The sequence below is a fragment of the Lepidochelys olivacea genome (assembly GCF_965140295.1).
Source record: "Lepidochelys olivacea isolate rLepOli2 genome assembly, chromosome: 3".
Taxonomy (NCBI): domain Eukaryota; kingdom Metazoa; phylum Chordata; order Testudines; family Cheloniidae; genus Lepidochelys; species Lepidochelys olivacea.
This window is the reverse complement of record NC_140413.1, coordinates 160,990,041-161,010,687: the sequence shown is the minus strand read 5'-3', so window position 1 is coordinate 161,010,687 and position 20,647 is coordinate 160,990,041. Positions and strand designations below refer to the sequence as shown.

At 38.4% G+C, this 20,647-nt stretch overlaps 1 protein-coding gene across 12 annotated transcripts in view; it reads left to right on the top strand.

The window, feature by feature from the left end:
- The window catches only part of DISP1 (dispatched RND transporter family member 1), a 161,350-nt gene that overhangs the window by 105,879 nt on the left and 34,824 nt on the right, over positions 1-20,647 (top strand). For 10 of the 12 annotated variants that reach the window (XM_084623984.1, XM_084623992.1, XM_084623987.1 and 7 more), the window contains one exon: positions 10,186-10,725. In XM_084623984.1, coding sequence (XP_084480110.1) covers positions 10,217-10,725 — 509 coding nt within the window. In that variant the 5' untranslated portion in view covers positions 10,186-10,216. Of the gene's footprint in view, positions 1-5,695; positions 5,713-10,185; positions 10,726-20,647 lie in introns of those variants that run through there. The other 2 variants (XM_084623982.1, XM_084623985.1) reach the window with 2 other exon arrangements.

The following is a 20,647-nucleotide window of genomic DNA, read 5'->3' as shown; positions in this document are numbered from 1 at the left end:
AAATGTATTTAAAATCCAACCATTTTTTCCGTAGTAAATTTTAGGCTAGAGGTGAAACTATTTGATATTTCAGAAATTATTACAAATGCAGATTTAAGACTTTGACATATGTTCAGTTTATTTTCACTAAAATGTTACCCGGACTGTAACAAGTAACTCCTTTCTTGTAAAAGGTTACAGCTGTTCAGAAACATTTGAGTGCCTGAAACAGAACAGTGCTAATACAAATGTCCATTGTTACTATAGTAGGTAGTTTTGATCTTTTGTTAAAGCATAATTATATGTAGTTTCTCACTTGTTTTTCAGAGTCTAAATTAACTAATGTGAGATTAAATAACTGGTTTTGAATTTAATGCAGGGATGAAGTACATTGAAAAGTATATTGCAAAAAATTATTAGGATGTCTAGCTTAATAAGAAAAATATTGCTGAAGTGCGATGGTTTTTAAAAAACATCTGTTTTTGTACATACAGTGGCTTTGGTAAAGTGTCTGCAACTACTTACGGATAATGCATTTTATTTTTATTAGCAAGTAAACTGACATAGTGGCTAAAATAGCTCTGCTTGATATGCATTGACGTGCATATTTATCACTTCAGTTGCATATTTAATACACAGTATTTTTCTCAATTAAAGAGAAAAAATTAAAATAATTAGTAATGGATTTTTTAAGGATATCCAAATATAATTTTATTTTGAAATTTGGATGTGTACAAAAAATTTCAGCATAACATTTACCAGTTTATATCATAATTACAATTCAGTGGGCATGATATAATCAAGAGATAAACAGAATTTTTTTTAGGTACAGAGCCTTTGTTAGTGCAACACACTGCTGTGGAGTGAATCTGTAAAATATACAGGTTTTTAACCTGTTACATAACATACCTTTCAAATTGGCATTGTGGTGGTTGTTATAGCAGTAATTGTACCATAGCAGTGGGTTTCTTTTTGGTGTCGTTCTGCAAGTAACTCCTTGTACACACCCAAAAAGAGAGAGAGATTTTGATTTTGAGTGTGCACGGAATAGGGTTATTTTTTATAAGAGTATTAGTGATTATGAAAACTTAAGTACCCTTTATATGGTAATAGACAGGTTTCAGAGTCACTAAACTATAAATAAGATTAAGTGTAAGGACAGTACTTCAGTTGCAGGCAATGAGTTTTTACTGCTTTCTATGCTCTTAAATTTTGCTGAGCTATTTCTACTAATACACTGAGATAAATAAAACATATAAAATATAAACATATACATAAAACACTCTTGTCTATAGCTATATATCTTTTTTCAAAACAGTAATTCTTGCAGTGACTTATTATAATTCCTTCCCCCTCTCCCCGTGCGTTTCTTTTTTTGTTAAACCACAAATGTGATGGTATTAAAAACAAACAGCAATAAACTGGTAAATCCTCTTCAGGTAGTTTGCTCATACAAAATTATTAAATTATGTTTGTATATATTTATTTATACTTCAGAAAAAAGGGCTGGTCAAAGCACCACAGACGGTTCCAATAATAATCTCTTTTTCATAGCTTGTACTAAACAAGTTAACTTCTGGTTAATAAGATACTTACGAAGGTCTTAAATATATTGTTTTCCCCACCCTTGGCTCTTTTCCCCAATTCCCACTCCTTCACTTCCTAGCTGTTGATGGGTTACTTTGTGTGCCAGCTGAGTGAAATCAATTCACTAGGTGCCCATTTGCAGCATGATCTACAATCCTGGCTTGGTGACATCTGGAAACTCCCTGTTATAGGAATTGCAATTCCTGACCCAGCCTTCAATGCAGGAAATGAAATCATGGTGTCCCAGGTTTAACACAGGCCAGCTTGTTAGCATATCAAGCTGTTGAAGGGGTGGAGGAAAAACAGCTTAACAGAGATACTGAATGTGGCAAGAGAAGGAGAATAATTTTTTATTCTGTAAATTTGATGCTTTCTTCTTCTTCTTTCGTATGGCTTGGGTAGGTAGCAACAACTACATGCTTTATTGTGATTGTACCCTAACCATTACTGCATGTCACAAATATTTAGATTACTGAAAAGCTATTTATCTGCAAAGAAAGGCATGAATATATTCAAAAGTGAGACTATTATGCTTCTGGTCCACCTAGTTCCTGTACAGTTAAAAAAATGCACAAATCCCAGACAAATAGGAAACAAATAGTTTCAGTACCATCAAACATCCAAAATCTAGTGGTAGCATTCATAAATATTTAACACTGGTATACTCAACATGTTAAAAAGACTGTAACATGTTTAAAAGTTAGTGTTTTAAAGGTTGCTGAGAATTTCTTATAAACAGTTGCTACTGAATAAAAACTGAAGATGTCTCTTCTTACCCCAGATGGTAAATCTTAAAGTAGACATAAACTAAGTAAATGAAAAGTGTTCTACATGTGGAGAGGACAGACCTTTGCTTTTTGTTATCTTCAAGTAGTTTTCCTTCACTAAATAATGAAGGCTTTTCAAGGACAAACTAGCGGTTTACAACAAAATAAAAAGCAAGAATCAGGAAATTGAAAACCAGCTCCCACATATTGTGAACACACAAAAATTAGATGCTAGAGAATTTTAAGAATGTCCATCTGAGAGCCAAAAACAGAGATCAACAATAATAAAGTATTTAAAAGTTTATTGACTTCTGAACAAATACTGCCTTGATAGAGAACTAGGCTCTCCCATGAAAGCCAGTATCAAAGACTAGGCACCACCTGTTACTTTTGTGAACTTTCGGGGAGGGGAAGCAATGGCAAAAAATAATGTTGGTGAAGTGAAAGGGGAGAAAGGCCTCTTCAGAATGGTTGTGCATTGAATGAATGGTATAGTAAATGGAGTCTTGGAAGGATTTATCTGAGTTTATAGAACTGAGCACAAGGTACACACTTGTGTATTAAAAAATCTGTAGTATTATGGGACTTGAATCCATTATACTGTTTCTTCTGGATGGAGAGTAATGGATAGCTAAGAGTGTTAAATATTGCTCAGTTTAAGAATGTGTCACTTCTTGCAACACTTAAGATTAAATTGTTTCAGACAAACTTCTGGCATGGGGAGATATTTTCATCTCATCAAGTATCATGCTTATTATCAGGACCATCATGTGCTCTTAAAAAAACCAAAATAAAAACCAAGCAGTTTTAATGGGCTGTTATATATATAGCCACTATATAAATCCATGGTACGCACACACCTTGAGTACTGCGTGCAGTTCTGGTTGCCCCATCTCAAAAAAGATATATTGGAATTGGAACAGGTACAGAGAAGGGCAACAAAAATTATTAGGTATATGGAACGGTTTCCCTATGAAGAGAGGTTAAAAAGACTGGGATTGTTCATTTTAGAAAAGAGGAGACTAAAGTAGAATCTGATGGAGATCTATAAAATCATGAGTGGTGTGGAGAAAGTGAATAAGGAAGTTACCCCTTCCCTTGCCCAATTAAATTAATAGGCAGTAGGTTTAAAACAAACATAAGGAAGTACTTCTTCACACAGTCAACCCTTGAAACGTGTTGCCAGGGGGTGGTATGAAGGCCAAAAGTATGACTGGGTTCGGTTCAAAAAAGAATTAAATAAATTCATGGAGGACAGGTCCATCAATGGCTATTAGCCAAGATAGGGATGCAACCCCATGCTCTGGGTGTCCCTAAGACCTTGACTGCCAGAAGCTGGGAGTAGGTGATAGGGGATGGGTAACTTGATACTTGTCCTGTTCTGTTCATTCCCTCTGAAGAATCTGGCTCCAGCCACTGTCAGAAGAAAGGATACTGGGCTAGATGGACCATTGGTCTGGCCCAATATGGCTGTTCTTATGTTCTTAACTTTTTAAAGATCTATCAATTATCTGTGCTATATAGCTGCTTCTACCAAATTTCCACTACGTCATTCACATCTGAATTTGCACTTCTGTCATTCTCAGCTGCAAGCATTATTAGTCCAGGTGGTATTTCTTGAACTAATGTTTTTTTAAGCCTGTGTGTTTTTTTTAACAAAATTTAAAGCAATGAAAATTCTTTCAGTTGCAGCCAAAGTAACAGGTGAACTTAATCCAAGTTTTAAAAGAACATGGAAGTTAAGGAACACCAAATCCTACGTTTTTAACATCGTTAGGTATTAGGTATTTCCTGAAGGCCTTGCAACCCAGATGGTAGAGAGGTCTGCTGAGTAAGCAGGGGTCCGTGTTAACACTACAAATAATAGAGGGATCACTCATAAAACTGTTCTATAACATTGCCTTTATATGGTGTAGTAGCTTCCAGATATGACAGTGCTCCAAACTATTGGCCTTGTCTGCATCACTGAAGTACCTTCTCTCAGCAATTTCCATTGTCAAGTATATAATAGTTAAAGGCAATTCTAGCTTCCTTTTGATGGTAATCCAACTGGTGTAGTTTCTAGATGGACATTAACCTTCAAAATGCTGGCCATTCAGCCAGCCAGACCAGTGGATGAGTTTGTGTATGCTATATTAAAATAAGACTAAAGTTACAAGCAGTCTTTAAGAATCACCAGAGCTGCAGTAGCCATAGCATCAATATGTGTCTAGAGTTTCCATCCATCACTTCAAAACTTTCATTTGTAAATCTAAATAAAACTAAATTCTGGTGATATACAGCAGTGAAGTGAGTCGTTAACTGTTGAATATTCTGAAAGATTTTACTGAATCTTATTTTAGTCTTATTCATAATTCTCAATTTTTCATTTTTAAGCCGGTATGATACCAAAATCTTGATAAGAATTTGACTCATTGCCTTTTAATATCAATCTTTGTATACACTAGAGTCTGACGCAATGGAATTAGGATACTGTAATACGTTATTCTTACCTTCTACTTGCTGTGTAACTTCCTGTACTTTTTAAAACCTAATGAACTTTGAATAGAGAACAGAATAGTTCAGTGAAGTTTTCAATTAAACTCTGTATAATGAGCTAATTGAGACAAAATTCAGACTTCTTGGTGGTACTCTCTTGACAAGTGCTTTTTAGTTTATATAAAAGCAGAAGATATATCATCAAACCTAATGAATAGAAACAAACCAAACTCTTATTTTGCTTTATGACCCTTAAATTACATTGACCTCTCTCCAGTTCTGTTCCAGCAAAGCACTGAGGCTTGTGAGGTAGTCACTCCCATTTACTTGAATGAGGCTAACGTGCTTCAAGATAAACAGGTGCTTAAATGCATTGGTGGAAGACTCCATGAAAACTGACAAAATTCAAGTTTCTGGTGCCTTGAAGGAACGACTACATCAGCTTTATCTGTCACAATCCTTATCTCTTGAAATAGTTCACAAGTAGTCTGATCACCAAGAGAGGTGCTTGAACAAATACTGAGCTGTATCAAATCTTATATGCCACCTTGTGGAAGATGGCAGGCTGTAATGTGATGTGACCTGACTCAAATCAAATAGCTTCTAAACAACTCTTTCTGAAGATTGTCTCTAAATTTCCACATGAAGAGATTTCTAACATTCAGGCAGAGACCGCATCTGTTTAGAATACCATTTCATCTGGTCTTCACAGAAGATGTTAAACTGATGCTCCTTTGTGTGTTTTTAGTGAAGGCTGAAGATTCCCAGGGTGCTGTCCAGTAGTAGAAGTAGTGGATAAATGTGATGTCCAAAGCTGGCGTTCCCTTAACACTAATAAGAGGACCTAATTTCCAAGTCCATGTATGGACTACTGTATATACAGTAGCCACTCCATTTACCAGTAAGCATTGTGTATATATATTTAACAGTTTCTTCTTAAAAATTTTGAAGTATGATTTATTAAAATAGTGTAATTTTAGTAAATATTTAAGCACTTGCATGGTGCTTTTTATCTGTATATTTCAAATTGCTTTACAATCAAGTAAACGTCATCCCAATTTTTCTACAAATAGGGAAACTGAGCCACAAAGCTCAAATGGCTTGCCCAAGGGTGCACAGTGAATCAGTAGAAGAAATTATCTTAGATCTCTTGAATTCCAGTTCTGTAGTGAATCCATGGGTTTTACATGTTTTTAAACAATGTGATACTTCCTTAATAATAGAGCAGCCATTATGTAATTTTACCTATAGAGACCAACTTCCAACCCACTTTGAATGTACTTTCATATCCATTCATCTAGAATAGTTATTAGCGACATCACATAAAGACTTATTTCTTTTAATCTTTTCAGACTTGATTTAAAATGACCATGATGCTGACAAAGATTCTACATGAACTGATTATCCAGTATGATTATAGATGTTGTGGTACTTAACTGCTACAAAACATGCCACACAAAATCAGTCCTCCAAGAAGCGTTCTTACATTCATTGGTATATGCTACAAATATGTTACACTTTAAGACCAAAAACCAACAGCTTTCATCTGGCTGAAGTGTATGGGCATCTGGTATTCTTGCACACTTTGTTGTATTATTGATAGCACTAATAAATACTGATGCACTGTAATTTCCTGTTCAGAACTAATTAACAACGTCATCCTGCAGCATATCCATCCTATCCATCAATGAGCAAATATAAGCAGACAAAAATTCCTAAAATGTGGCCAGAAAACTCAATAAGAGCTTTCTTTTTCTGGATGTTGAGCTATGTCCCCTTTAGCAGCCTCTTTTCGAAGCTACCATGCAGCTCGGGAGAAAACCAGGCTGTTTAAACACAGCAGTGTTTCATATAACTAATGTCTTTTCACACTGAGACAAGCTTTAGCAGCCACTTGAATTTACTCTTCTGTGCTTGGTGAAAAGTTTTTTAAAAGGGTTGACTTGTTTGAAGCAGGGGAAGAGAATATTCAGAAAGAATTTGAGGAATTGGACCTTTGAGAAAATACTCCTGTTTAGCAAATGTGTTGGTTGTCATGTTCTGACTAGTTACTATTTAGAGTTAACTTCACAAAGAATCTGGCTCTGCATATGATCCATAACAAATAGCATTGGGTGCATTATCAGAGGTTACATTTTCCTTTAGTTTTAGAAGTTGAGGATTCGGAAGGATAACATCTGAGACACAGCACCAGAGGTTGCCACGGGCAGCATTCCATTGTGCGAAAGCACTTTCTGCTCAATATTAGTTGTTCAACCAATTGAATAGCTCAGCTGGCTGAACATTCTTATCACTCTAAATGCTCAGTGGCAGTATAGGAGAAGAGAGCTAGTTAAACTTTCTTGCTTATCTTTCATTCTTTATCTGTGTGTTATGTCTTCCTGCAAAGTCTAAGGCTATGTCTACACTAGAGACCTTACAGCGGCACAGCTGTACCGTGCAGCTGTACCGCTGTAAGATCTCTTGCATAGTTGCTCTGTGCCAACGGGAGAGAGCTCTCCCATTGACCTGGGTGGCGGGTATCCTAGGCCAGGGGAGGCTATGCCTCCCCAAACAGCCTGGTGTGGCTCCGCCTACTCTTCACCCCCAAGCTCCCTCCTGCAGTCCCTGGTGCTCTTCCATGGCCCAGGCTGGCTAGGGCTGGGGCTGGGGCAGGCTGGTCTGCCTGCTGCGGGGATTCAGAGTGGCTGGGGCCAGGGCCGTGCCACCTATCTGGCACTCGAACTGCACAGCCTGGCACTTGGACTGCGCGACCCGGCCCTGGGGGTGCTGTGGCTGCACCATCCAGGGCTGGGACTGGGGGCTACAGTGGAGTGCTCTGGGCTCCTGCAGGGGTGGAGGGTAGAAGAGGAAGGAGAGGGACGGGACTTCGGGCAGAAGGGGAGGGACCGGGGGCTAGCCTCCTCCAACGGCCTGTCAACCTGCCCCCCATGCCTGTCAACATAATTAAACCATCCCCAACAAGCAGTGGTAGCTGTGTTGGTGGGAGAAGCTCTCATGCTGACATGGTGCTATTCACTCTATCACTTACGCCGGTGAAACTTACGTCACTCGGGAAGGTGTGTTTTTCACACCCCTGAGTGACATAAATTTTGCCGACATAAGTGGGAGTGTAGACATGGCCTCAGACCAGTAAGTTACTACTCACACTTAACACCTGTCAGACTATTAATCCTAGATTTTAATGTTGCATTTAATCAATTAAGATAGCTAAAGTGGTTTTAATGACCTGATTTATCTTATTTTTAAAAGTATGAGGAAATTATTTTTAACAGTATCTTATTCTCACTCTTCTTCTATCAAAAAAAAAAATCTCCAAAGGTAACTTGTGAAACAAATTCCTATATTTTTTTGTTTTGTTTTGTTTTTTAAAATTATCCAAATAATCTTCTCATTCCTTCTTTCAAATCTTAAAACAAAATTATAGTTAAAAAGAGAGGCAGATTAGCTGTTGCTGGCACCTTAGACTCTCATTGGCTTTCAGCCACCCTCTCTCAGTTGCCGCTCCAATGTATGTAACTATGACCTATTTACTGTGTGTGTACAGAACAAAATCATCTTTAAGAAAAACTTTTTTCTTTAATACCTTTCTTTACTGTTTAAGCTAATGCTTACAGCACAGTGCACATCCTAATTGTCTTCAGGATTGCTGCTACTAAGAAGGGTGAGTTCCTCAATGAGCTCAGTGGAAAATAGCTTAAGCCTGGGATTTTGTCATATTTTAATTTTTTTTAATTGAAGTTTTGGAAAGCATGTTGGTTGTGTTAGGTATTCCTAGTTTAACTGTAGGGTTTGTGCTGCTATTATACATTATCTCAAACATCTACAGAGACTTCTAGGTGGAAAACTAAAGTGTTTTGATTTCTTTAAATAGCCTTTAAAAAGAATCTCTTCAAAATATTTATAAGCTTGGTTTTCAATGGCTAGTGGTTGATGTGAGGGGAGGGCAAAAACTGTAACCACCATGTTGATTACTGCTAAATGCTGGCTGCCATGCAGCCCTGTCTCTCTCACTAACTGTTAAAAGGTGTCAGCAAACTGCAGTGGACGGTTTTGATGGTTACTTTTAGTTTACATTGAAGTCTGTTTTTATAAATAGTACTCTTTCAGTTAGTCTTTATACTGACGGAAGTGAACTGTTTCCAGCCAGCTCAAGGGTGCACCACGGCTTCTCAACCACAAGCTGTCTGTAAACCAGAGGCAGCCAACAGTGTGTGTTCATTTGAATTATACATTTTGGTCTGGTGTCACTTTTAACTTTGGGTTTTGGTTGAACAAGTAAAAGGCCTTTGAAACAGCCACACAGCTGCCTATGGCTCACTTCCATTCCCTCCCTGCTGATACCCTTTTTTTGGAGAGAGCTCATGCTGCTCTCTGCCTCTTTTCTGTATGCAATGTAGCTCCCTGAATGGGAGGCAGGATTTGGGGAGCCCAGAGTCCAGCTCTTGAAGGACTATCTGTGCGCTCATCTGCAGGGATATTTGGAGGGCATGTTGGGGCTGGTAGTAAGAAGACTGCAAAGATCCACAGGCTGTGGCCTTCCAGGAAGCCAGCTGGCCGTAGAGACTAGGACATCCCTAAGAGCCCACTTGCAAAAAGCATTCAGTCTTCACCTTTTGCTTTTGAAAACTTTAACCTAGGGGCTCCCAGCTAAGAGGCTGATGGTTTGAGCTGTTTCCTGCTGAATTGCCTGAGGCTTTGTGCCTGTGGTAGCTACATACTACTTTGAAGACAGTTGTTTTCTTATTTAGTGAAGAGTGGAAGTTGGATAAAATCAACTATCGTGTTGACTATGATCCCCAAAGGTGATTATTATGTCACAGTTTAGCTTTTTAAAATCTGATGCATTTTTTTAATCATTACCACAAAAAAAAAAAAACCCATCTCTTATGTGGTATTTATTGTGATCTTCTTATCAGGCTTTAACTTTTTGTCTCATTTATTCTGTTGCCCAACTTAATCATTTCCACTGATGTAATAATCAGTTTTTTAACATATAAGATCTCCTTTTCAGCGTGGTTGTCCTTGATTCTTGGAGAGAAACTTATTTTTCCATTGAAGAAATGTACAACAATGATGTACTCTGCATGGAGAAACAAAAACATGTACTGAAGAACTTTGCTAAATCGGGGCTTTAGGCCTCAACAATACAGTTAGATCCACTGGCAGACCCTTATGCCTGCAGAATGCCCATGCTGTTTAATGTAGGCAAGAGTTCACCTACTCTTGGATCTAGTTGTATGGACTGGGGCCTATATGGGGATCTAGTTTCAGGACTAGGGTCTTACCGTTTTCTATATAAACTGTTTTGAATTTTTGAACACTGGAAAAAATTATGCCACCTGCTAAATTTGGTTTATTTAATTTTCTCTAGAAATACTGCAGACCCATCTAGCAGTCGGAGTATGGCTATGAACAATGGCAATAATGATTTTGTGGTCCTGTGTAATGGCAGCATCCTCTCCAGTGCTACCGGTCCCAGCATCCTTTCAGCTACTGATGGAGGCATTGCAGCCCAACACCTCCCCTCCAAGGAAGCACCAAGAGCAAAAGTGAGTCCAAATGGATGCCTGCAACTTAATGGTACAATCAAACCATCCTTTCTGCCTGTAGACAACCAAAGAACTCAACAGATGTTAACACAATGCTGCCACCCTTGCCCATACCATCATCCTTTAAGTAACCATAATAAACAGCAAGAATGTCATTCACTGGCTGGGAGCACAGCACCATCTCCTATGACTTCCTGCTGCCTGCAGGCACATACTGAATATTCAACATCTGTCTGCCAAAAACATACACCTATGTATCAGACCACCTGCTGCCTTCAACACTCCCCATCATTCTGCCTTCATCATCAGTGGCCTGACCATTTTCAACATCAGTCTGTTCAACAACATGTAGCCAGTGTAAGGTGAGTGGAATGAATTTTCAATGGTGTTCAATATGCAACTAATTCTACATGTACTCCATTTTACTTTTTACAAAAATAAGAAAAGGTCAAAAAGGAGAGTGAGTTAAATCTTTTATACATACTGTTTTGCAGACAATAATAAAATCTGAGGCATACTCCACTTAAATGCATGCAAACTGTGTGGATGATATACTTTATCTTAATAAGAAAAGGAGTACTTATGGCACCTTAGAGATTAACAAATTTATTTGAGCATAAGCTTTTGTGAGCTACAGCTCACTTAATCGGATTCATTCAGTGGAAAATACAGTGGGGAGATTTATATACACAGAGAACATGAAACAATCGGTGTTATCATACACACTGTAAGGAGAGTGATCACTTAAGATGAGCTAATACCAGCAGGAGAGCCGTGGGGGGGAGAAAACCTTTTATTGTGATAATCAAGGTGGGCCATTTCCAGCAGTTGACAAGAATGTCTGAGGAACAGTGGGGGGGAGGGGGAATAAACATGGGGAAATAGTTTTACTTTGTGTAATGACCCATCCACTCCCAGTCTCTATTCAAGCCTAAGTTAATTGTATCCAGTTTGCAAATTAATTCCAATTCAGCAGTCTCTCGTTGGAGTCTGTTTTTGAAATCTTTTTGTTGTAATATTGCGACTTTTAGGTCTGTAATCGAGTGACCAGAGAGATTGAAGTGTTCTCCGACTGGTTTATGAATGTTATAATTCTTGACATCTGATTTGTGTCCATTTATTCTTTTACGTAGAGACTGTCCAGTTTGACCAATGTACATGGCAGAGGGGCATTGCTGGCACATGATGGCATATATCACATTGGTAGATGTGCAGGTGAACGAGCCTCTGATAGTGTGGCTGATGTGATTAGGTCCTATGATGGTGTCCCCTGAATAGATATGTGGACACAGTTGGCAATGGGCTTTGTTGCAAAGATAGGTTCCTGGGTTAGTGGTTCTTACAATTATTTGACAAGCATCTCCATGCTTTAGAGCAGGCACTTGCAAGGTAGCAGATGGCTTCACCCTAGGGGCAGAGGGGTGGCTTTTCTTGTCCCTGTGAAAAGCCATTCAGTTTGGCTCAGCTCTAATACTCTGGGAGGAAGGGGGAATTACCATGTGTCCATGCTCAGTAGAGGCTTGTTAGAGTCTGGCAGCTAGATTTTTAGGGGATTCCATCTGGATTGCGGGTGATCTTTTGCACAGCTAAAAAGGACTTTCCTTGCCATTGCTCCTCCCAGTTGCCGGGGGGCCACTGTCACTGGGCATCAAAACTGACAGCAAGGAGACCATCTTTCTTGTGCTCTCAGTGTTAGCCTTTGTTGGAGCCCAGATGTAGAAGGCAAGGAGGAAGTTTCTGGTGAAGTGGAAGGGGTGTGGAAACCAGGGCAGAACATTCCCTCTCCAGAACAGAACCGAGGATTTCTCAGTCCCAATAGTACTCTACTGTCTCGCAAAGAGTTATGCCCTGGCAGAGTGTATGGGTAGTCCCCCACTCCACAGCAGATCAATATAAAAGGATAACAGCCCATTGATACTCCCAATCAGTAGAGCTGTTCAAAATATTTGTCAAAATAAATGTCATTAGTTTTTCAACCAAAACAAACATTTTGGTGGAAAATTTGTTTCATCTAAATGAAAAACCAGGAACCAAAATTTTGGCAGTAAAAATATTCATTTTTAGTGAAAATGTTTTGAGTTTTTGAAAATAAACTTTTTAAAATAAAAAATGATTTTCAAAACCCAAATTGATATTGTTTTTCATCAATTTTGTGATCAATTTCCAAGAGGAATTTTTTTTTTCAAATTTTCTTGCATAAAATAAGTTTTTCACCAGCTTTCTACTTAATTGTGTTAGCTCAACTGGTAGAAGTCTGTGGGCCCAAACTTGCTGATGACCCAAGTGACAGCCAGTATAATTCCACCTAATGAATTTGTTTTCTGGTTTTTTAAGCTTACAAAATCACATACCAAAACCCTCCTGCATTATTTTAATGTTAAGGTTCAAATTCAACCACTGCACGTCTAAGAAATACCAAAATTAAGGTTAGCCTGTGCAACCTTGATTTTTCCTCTTTATGTGTTTGTATGATATAGTCTTAGTGCACAGGATGGATGCTGTTCAGGGAATGAATCAGGTTTGTGTAGTGAAGGAGACTGTTGTCTGTAGGGTAACAAGGGAGGGATCTGCAGGAAGAGAAAAGATGGTCTGGTGGATCAGGCAGTTGAATGCTGCCCAAGAGAACTTACTGGCTGAAATGGACGACGTGAATTTACGTATATTGTGATGCATTGATTTTCAAGTCAAATTTGCTCAATTTTAAAAGTAAAAAGATGTTTTTTCTAATGGCTACATGAGGGATCTTGAGGCAAGCTGCATTTTTTCCTCATTGCACCTCATCACCAGTAATAATAATTCTTTAGGATAAGTTTCAGAGTAAACTGCTACACCCATATAATCCCTATGCCAGCAATAAGGTTGCATTGCTGCAAATACAGACAGAATTTGACCCTGCAATTAAAACTTTATGTAGCATCTGCTACTATTAACTATTGGTGTTGGGGTTCTCTATCCATCATTATATGAAAATGTTCAGGACATTTTTCCTCCAAGTTTCATTCCTTTTATAGTGAGCAAGTTTTCTCAGAGGAGATTTTGCAGCACTGCTAATAGGTGGTCAGACTCTGAATTTCTCTAGCTTATTCCGAGAGCTCATTCCCCTAGCCAAATGTCTTTGATAATCTTCAGCTTGTCATTTAGGTTTCATGAGGTGACCAGGACTCTGAGGCTGGGTTCTATGCTGAGAATTGAGGGGAGATACCTTATATATGAGGAAAGTATGCTCTCATAATTATTTGAAGTGCAACACCCCCTCACCTCTCCCCCTCTTCTGATCAGAGTCATTTTGGTTTTGCTTGGGTTGAGCTAGCTGCTGTACATCTAGGTGCTGGTCTCCTGTATGTATTGTGACATGGCTTGGATGGTTGCATTCACAGAAAAAAGTGTACAACAGAATGTCCTCAATTATGCTGTTGGCAAGAGAACTGGTGTTTTGCTACCTCCCCTACAAATGGTCTCACGGCTATTGAAGAGTGGGGATTGATCCCTGTGACCTTGCTTGTGAAGGCGCTTGAAGGGGAGGACAGTTGTCCAATTTACTGTTTGTGGGCTTTGTCGTGTTAAAATGAGTATAAAACAGTAAAACCATATTTCTTTTGCTAAATAAATCCGATAATATTGAATGCACAAAAGGAATGGATCTGTTGAGTTAGTGCCATTTTTACATACTCACTTAACCATACTTTAAACCTCAAAAATTAGACTGATTAGTTTCCTTTACCAGAGATGTTTCTTCATACATAAACTACTTTGGAAATCATCCAGTTTTAGAATATTTGTGTGTTTTGACAAAAGTGTTTTTAAATGCAAGTTTTCCTAAGTTTAATTAAATTTAGTATAATCAAGCTAGCTTTCATTGCTGCTGTTCAATTGTATAAATATATATTCCGGTATTGGTTATAATTGTGGAGTTGGAGAAGAAGGTACATTATATGGAAAGAAACTTTGCACAAATCTTTTCGCTAAAATTTAAAGCTTATAGGCAAGTAACTAATTATTTCTGCATGGCTGGTTGTGTCGTTTTTCAAGCCTAAAGCGTAACATTTGTCAGTGACCTAATCTTAAAAGAATTAAGGGCTGGTATATCCCTGTGGATTAAAGAGTGTAAAGAAGAGAGATTGAAGTAATGCACATTTGTGCTCGCCTTTTAAACTGAGCTGGATTGCAGGCTTTATAATGTGTTCAACTTGAAATTTTGTAGTTTGACTACATTTACAATAAAATATCTACACCTAACAAGAACTGTTTAAATGAGTGCAGTCAAATTAATATATTTTTGAATAACTTTTAAAATATCATTTTACTCAGTTTTTAGAACCTTTTACAGCTTTAAGACTTAAATCTCTGTCATTCACTAAATATTTGTGTTTACATGGGAAGAACTAGTTATCTGTTTACAGAAGGTTGCACATGGAGGGGCCTGGGCTGCTGCTATTTTGTTTTACAATGGGGGCGGGGGAAACATTGTAACCTGTTAGGAGTGGGCTGAGTTTTGTGGTGGTGGGTATAACACATAGAAGAATTGTTTGCGAAGTCCATGCATATAAAAGTAGATAAAATAGACAAATGTTGGGCCTAATAACACTGATCATAGCCTTTTAACAAATCAAACCTCTGAGATTTGAAAATCTTGGGTAAGAGATGGCAAATGTCTTCAGTGTTAATTCAGGACATGGTTAAGAAAACATTTGAATTAACTCTCTTGCCATGAGCAGAATATCTCACTGTAAAATGGTTTAGCATCTGTGAAATCCCAGCTGTCTGCCCAAACTATAGAATTAAATTACCTAGACATTAAATTTCACTTTCAAACCAATGTTTTCTGAACTTTATTTTTCATAGAGAGGGTTGTGGTTTATTTTTAGTTAGTTTTTTGGAGGGCTTTCTACCCCCTCCTCCTTTTCAAACACCCCCACATCCCAATGATCCTCACTGGGGCTGAGAGAGGCGGAGCTTGCGTGCATCAGCAATTCTCAAACTGTAGTGCTTCGAAAACTGGCAGGTCACATTGGTCTTATTCTTGCTGCACCTGTGTTTTCAGCTGCTTCTATAGCCAACCAAGGTACTCACCCCAAAGAGGCAGATGGAGACAAGGGGGAGGAACCAGCAAAACCATGATTAGAGTCTACTATCCTCCAAAAGGAGGGGAAGTAGTATGACCCACTCTGACAACCAGAACCACTGGTGGGACTGGAGCTGCCAGGGAAGATGGAGACTATGCAGCATACATGGGGGAGAGAGGAAGAACAAAAGACAATATGATTAATTTTTCAAATGGAACAAAACACTGCAATAAAGAAAATTAAAAATACTTCTAATGCTTTCTTTATATTTTCCCATTTCAGTTATTCACATAGGGCTGATATGCAATATAAATGGAATGGGATGGTAAGTGCAAAGATTACCTTTCTTAAAATGTAGTCTGAACTACGGAAAGCATGATGATCCTGCTGTAGACGGTTTCTTTTGGAGCAAAGTTGCACTGTTTTACTCAGGTTCATGTGCTTTTTTAAAAAATAGACAGCTATAGTCAAAATACTGAATGACATCCTTGTTAACCTTGATGTTGAGTCTTTTAGAATAATCTCTTTTGTGTCATTCAGCCTAGAGAACTTAAATCTATATATTCAAATATGAACTGAATAGAGGCAAAGGGGAGGAGGTCATACTGCAGGCAAGTGAACCATTCCACTTAATCTCCTATGAATACGGCAGTTGCACACCTATAGGATTGGGTCCACAAATGGACACCAATGTTCTTCGCACATCTCCAAAGTAGAGAGAGGCTCAATATCTTCCCAAATCACTTGCATTTTGAGGTGAAGTTGCAGAAACTCTTGACTGCAGCTGATAAACAAGTAAAATGTTCTGTGTGAGGTGACAGAAGTATCAGAAAGTTAAGGAGACTAATTCATGATTCTTGATAAAAGTACAATACTCATTCATGGTGTTTCACATATACAAAATACTATACAAACAATTGAGCCTTTCAACTCCCTGCAAAGAAAGAAGGTGGTATCCCCATTTTACAGATTGGCAAACTGACACAAATAGGTGGTGGTTTCTCTAAGCCAGTGGTGGGCAACCTGCGGCCCGTCAGGGTAATCCGCTGGCAGGTCGTGAGACAGTATTTACATTGACCATCCGCAGGCATGGCCGTCCGCAGCTCCCAGTGACCGCAGTTCACCATTCCCGGCCAATGGGAGCTGCAGGAAGTGGCAGCCAGCATGTCCCTGTGGCCCACGCTGCCTCCCGCAGCTCCTGTTGGCCGGGAACAGTGAACCGTGGCCACTGGGAGCTGCAGGCGGCTGTGCCTGCGGACGGTCAATGTAAATACTGTCTCACGACCTGCCAGCAGATTACCCTGATGGGCCGTAGGTTGCCCACCACTGCTCTAAGGTCACGCTACAGTGTTGTCAACGTGAAGCATTCAAAAATTCAAACAACAAAAATATCTTTATATTGATTTAAAATTAATACTTCTAAAATAATAAATTTGGCTTTATTTTCCTTGTTTTTTTAGCCTTTAGCTTTACATCTTTTTCTTAGCAACCATGAGTGCTAAAAATTTACTTTTTAAATGAAAGCTGAACTTCTCATCTTATCACGTGATTCCAGGAGCTGAAGCTTTAATAAGCATATCACATTTTATGAGAGGAGATAAAACTGCAGAAGTCAACAACAGGTGCAGACGCAGCACATCAGTGGCAAAGTTGTTCACATTTGAAGTAAGACTAAAATACACTACTTTACATAGATACATAAAGTACCAACAAAGTGCTAATGTTTTCAGACCTATCATTCATCTTCCGTTGCAAAGGTAACATTCAATCGATTTAAGTCCACTTTTAAAAAAACTGTTGTGGGGTCACTAATTTAAGTCTTGAGTTCTGGGATTCTAGGATCTGCTATATCTCAGAGTTTTGTGTCACACGCTTGTCTAAACTGCATTTTCCAAATGCTTTAATACAGTTGTCCTTTTAATGAGTGCCTTTAAAAAAAAAAAAAAGTGTTTTATAAAAATAAGTGGCTGAAAAGTTGTGAACTGGGGATGGAATTTTTTTTAGCTGCCTCCTATCCATTTTACAGTTTGCTGCTAGTTACTTGGCAGACAGCTGAGAAGCAGAAAGAAATAAAAAGTTCTTGTTTTTAAAAAGCCTTTTTAAAAAGAGTGGAAAGGTTTGCCAAATACCAAGTCATAATAACATGACTTTGTTATGAAACAGCTCCCTCCTCAATTCCAGGAAAAGGGTATTTGTTATCTAGTACATTCCTCAAGTGCTTGCAGAGCTGCTATATATTATATTTAAGAAGAAATTACTGACTTTAACATTTTAGGAGGTTATTTCTCACTTCAGAAATATTTTAAAACGGTTCTAAAAATACTTTTATACTGTATCTCATTTAAAAATAAAAGATTTTGCATACTTCCAAACACCTTTCAATATAAACATATTTAGTTTACAATGTATTTCACACATTTAAAGGTTCCTTTGTTTTAATTTTTATGTTGAGGTATAAATAACTTTTTGTGTACAGTGTATGTGCATAAACCATAATAAAGATCTCTAAGACAGAGACTTATCCCAATAAACCTTGCTATAAAACTAAAATAATACACACGTTTCCAAAAGTAATCACTTTTATTATTCAGATCACCCCAGAGGGGATGGTTCTGATCTGTTTCATCAACATTCAAATAGCTAAATGGCAGTTTCTGTTGTTCAGTTACTTTGCTTCTAGTACCCAGTGGTTTGATGTCCGCCCATAAATGCACTACGATTCCACAGTATGTGCCAGTAATTGCTGCGTGGTAGTAATCTACATGGCAACAATAAAGCATTCCCAATCCCGTCCATCTCTTTATTCTCATGGGGGGGAAAGGTTTGCTTCACACACTCTTGTGGAATTATTTTACTCTGAGTTCCCATGGCGGCTGAAATTACAATGCTAGGGAGAGCAGGGGCCCCAATTTAGCCAGCTCCTTTCCTACCCACGAAATACCGTTGCTCCATGGGATACCTATACTGGGGCTTCCATGCGTCAGGGAAGGGAAAGGATAGTGAAACAAACTGTTATATCCCTTTTGTGACACCAGCCAGGTTTGCCAAATCTGGGTTCTGTCCTCTTGTGCAAGTGAAGGGAAAGAACTGTCCCTCTGACTGAAATGTCAGGTTGGCTCTATTTTCTTCCCCCAAACTGACTGATCTTCGAGTGTCCATTTGTCAGCCTAGGCTTTTAGTCTTCACTTGGACTTGCCTTTTATAAATTAGTCATACTCAGTCTTAATAGGCTTGTTCCGGCTTAATAGGTATTCTTAGATCCCATGATGATGACTATTGTACATAAGTTGCTTATGAAAACAATATTCTGTATTTTTCATTAGCACTTGCACAGAGCTTCAGGCAATGGGATAACATGCAGAGACCACAGTGGAAAAAAGGCAGTTCATAATTAAATGCTTGACAAAATTAAAATAGTCTGTGCAAGTCCAAACTAAATGGTCTTAAACAACTTATTCATTAAGCAATCTAATGACTTTTTCAGGCTTTTTAATCATACTAATTAAGCACTTCTATCTGTCTAGACGTCAGATTGCTTTGAGCTAAGTGTCTATGCAATAGCAAAAAGAACTTGTAAAATTCCTGCTTTGGTCTGTGTGCTGCAGAGTACCAGAGTCTTACAATCTTTTGACCTTTAGAACCTGGTGCTTGTAAGTGGCAGAGACCAAGTGTGTTTGAAAATGAATTTCCCATGCCCTGGGTCCCTCACCTTTCCATGAACAACAGAATAGTTAGTACTTAACTAGTGATCTACTAGGCCTTTGAACTGTAGGCTTCAGAAGAGATAAATTAACAGATAATAGAAGAGGAGTGGCAAACAACATAACAAGTCCATCCTTGTTTACTAAATTGGCTGGAAAAATAGCATCAGCTGTGCTCCCCTTTAATAGGATGGTCTGGTTTTGTGGTAAGGCCAACTTTTAAAATTTGCATAAATTACATAAAGCTTTGTTTGTGAAAGCCTTAAAAAGTACATGCAGAGCAAGAAAACATGGCAGTTTAAAAAGAAATGTGGGATTTTTTTTTTTTTGGCCAAATATATTGTCTGTTTTCATTCTCCAGACACTTTTTATAATAGGCTTGTAACAAGGTTCAGTTTCAAAACAAGACTGCACTAGACATTTTGGGGCTTGAGGGAGAAACTAGACTCAACAAGGCTGTTTCTGTGGTTTTCAGTATTCTCATGGAAAAGGTGTATGCAGGGGCTGGGTATATTCCTAGTGTTCTGAGGCTTTTTTCTATGTGGGGGATGAAGAAGATGGGTTTCAAAAAGCAGCTTGTAAATAACCACAGTTCTCTGTATCTAGCCTTCCTACAATCTGTCCGTCCTTCCCTGTGACAGCATTTCATAATGCCTCCTTCATCCTGCAGCAAGTGATATAATAGGTGACACACACATTTCTCAGTGAAGGAAAAGTACTTGAACAGAGAAGGAGGAATAAAAGTGTCTGTGTGAGAGAAAACAGCATGACCATTTCTACACTACAGGGATTGTTACCAGCAGAGCTATAGCACTATCGCTGTGCCACCATAATCCCATAGTGTAGAATGCAGCGTATGCAAATGGGAGGGTTTTTCCGTCAGTATAGGAATTCCACCTCCCCGAGCAATGATAGCTAGGTTGAGGGAAGCATTCTTCTGTCAACCTAGTTGCGTCTACACTGATGTTCGGTTGGCATAGCTAAATTGGTCAGGGATGTGGATTTTTCACACATTGTATGACATTGCTATGGCAACCCAGATTTAAGGTGCAGACCCAGACCAAAGTTTGATCCTTCTGAGTGTAATTGACATTAATTTTGTTACAACAATAACAGCAGTGTGAGATTTCTCCCCACCACCCTTGCTAAATAAGTCTTTATCAATATTGCATTGATGTTCATTCTACAAGTTGTCCAGTTGCACTAGTGGAACAATATACATGTTTTTACATATAGAAATCCTGGGTTTACTGGAATCTTAGTAATCATTCATTGACATTATAGAATGTATTTAAACATACTCTCCAGAAATAAAACTAGTTTTGAAAATAGTATTCCGTTGCTCTCATATAAAGGAGAGGAGGTGACTACTGTTATATAAAAGCATGTACTATATATTGAGTGGTTGAAACATTTTTTTGAGAGTACGCATGACATGATTTACTTAGCTGAGTATTTACAAATATGAATTATACTGGAAACTGAACTTTATTTTGTTTCTAGTTCGGAGGTGCAATGTG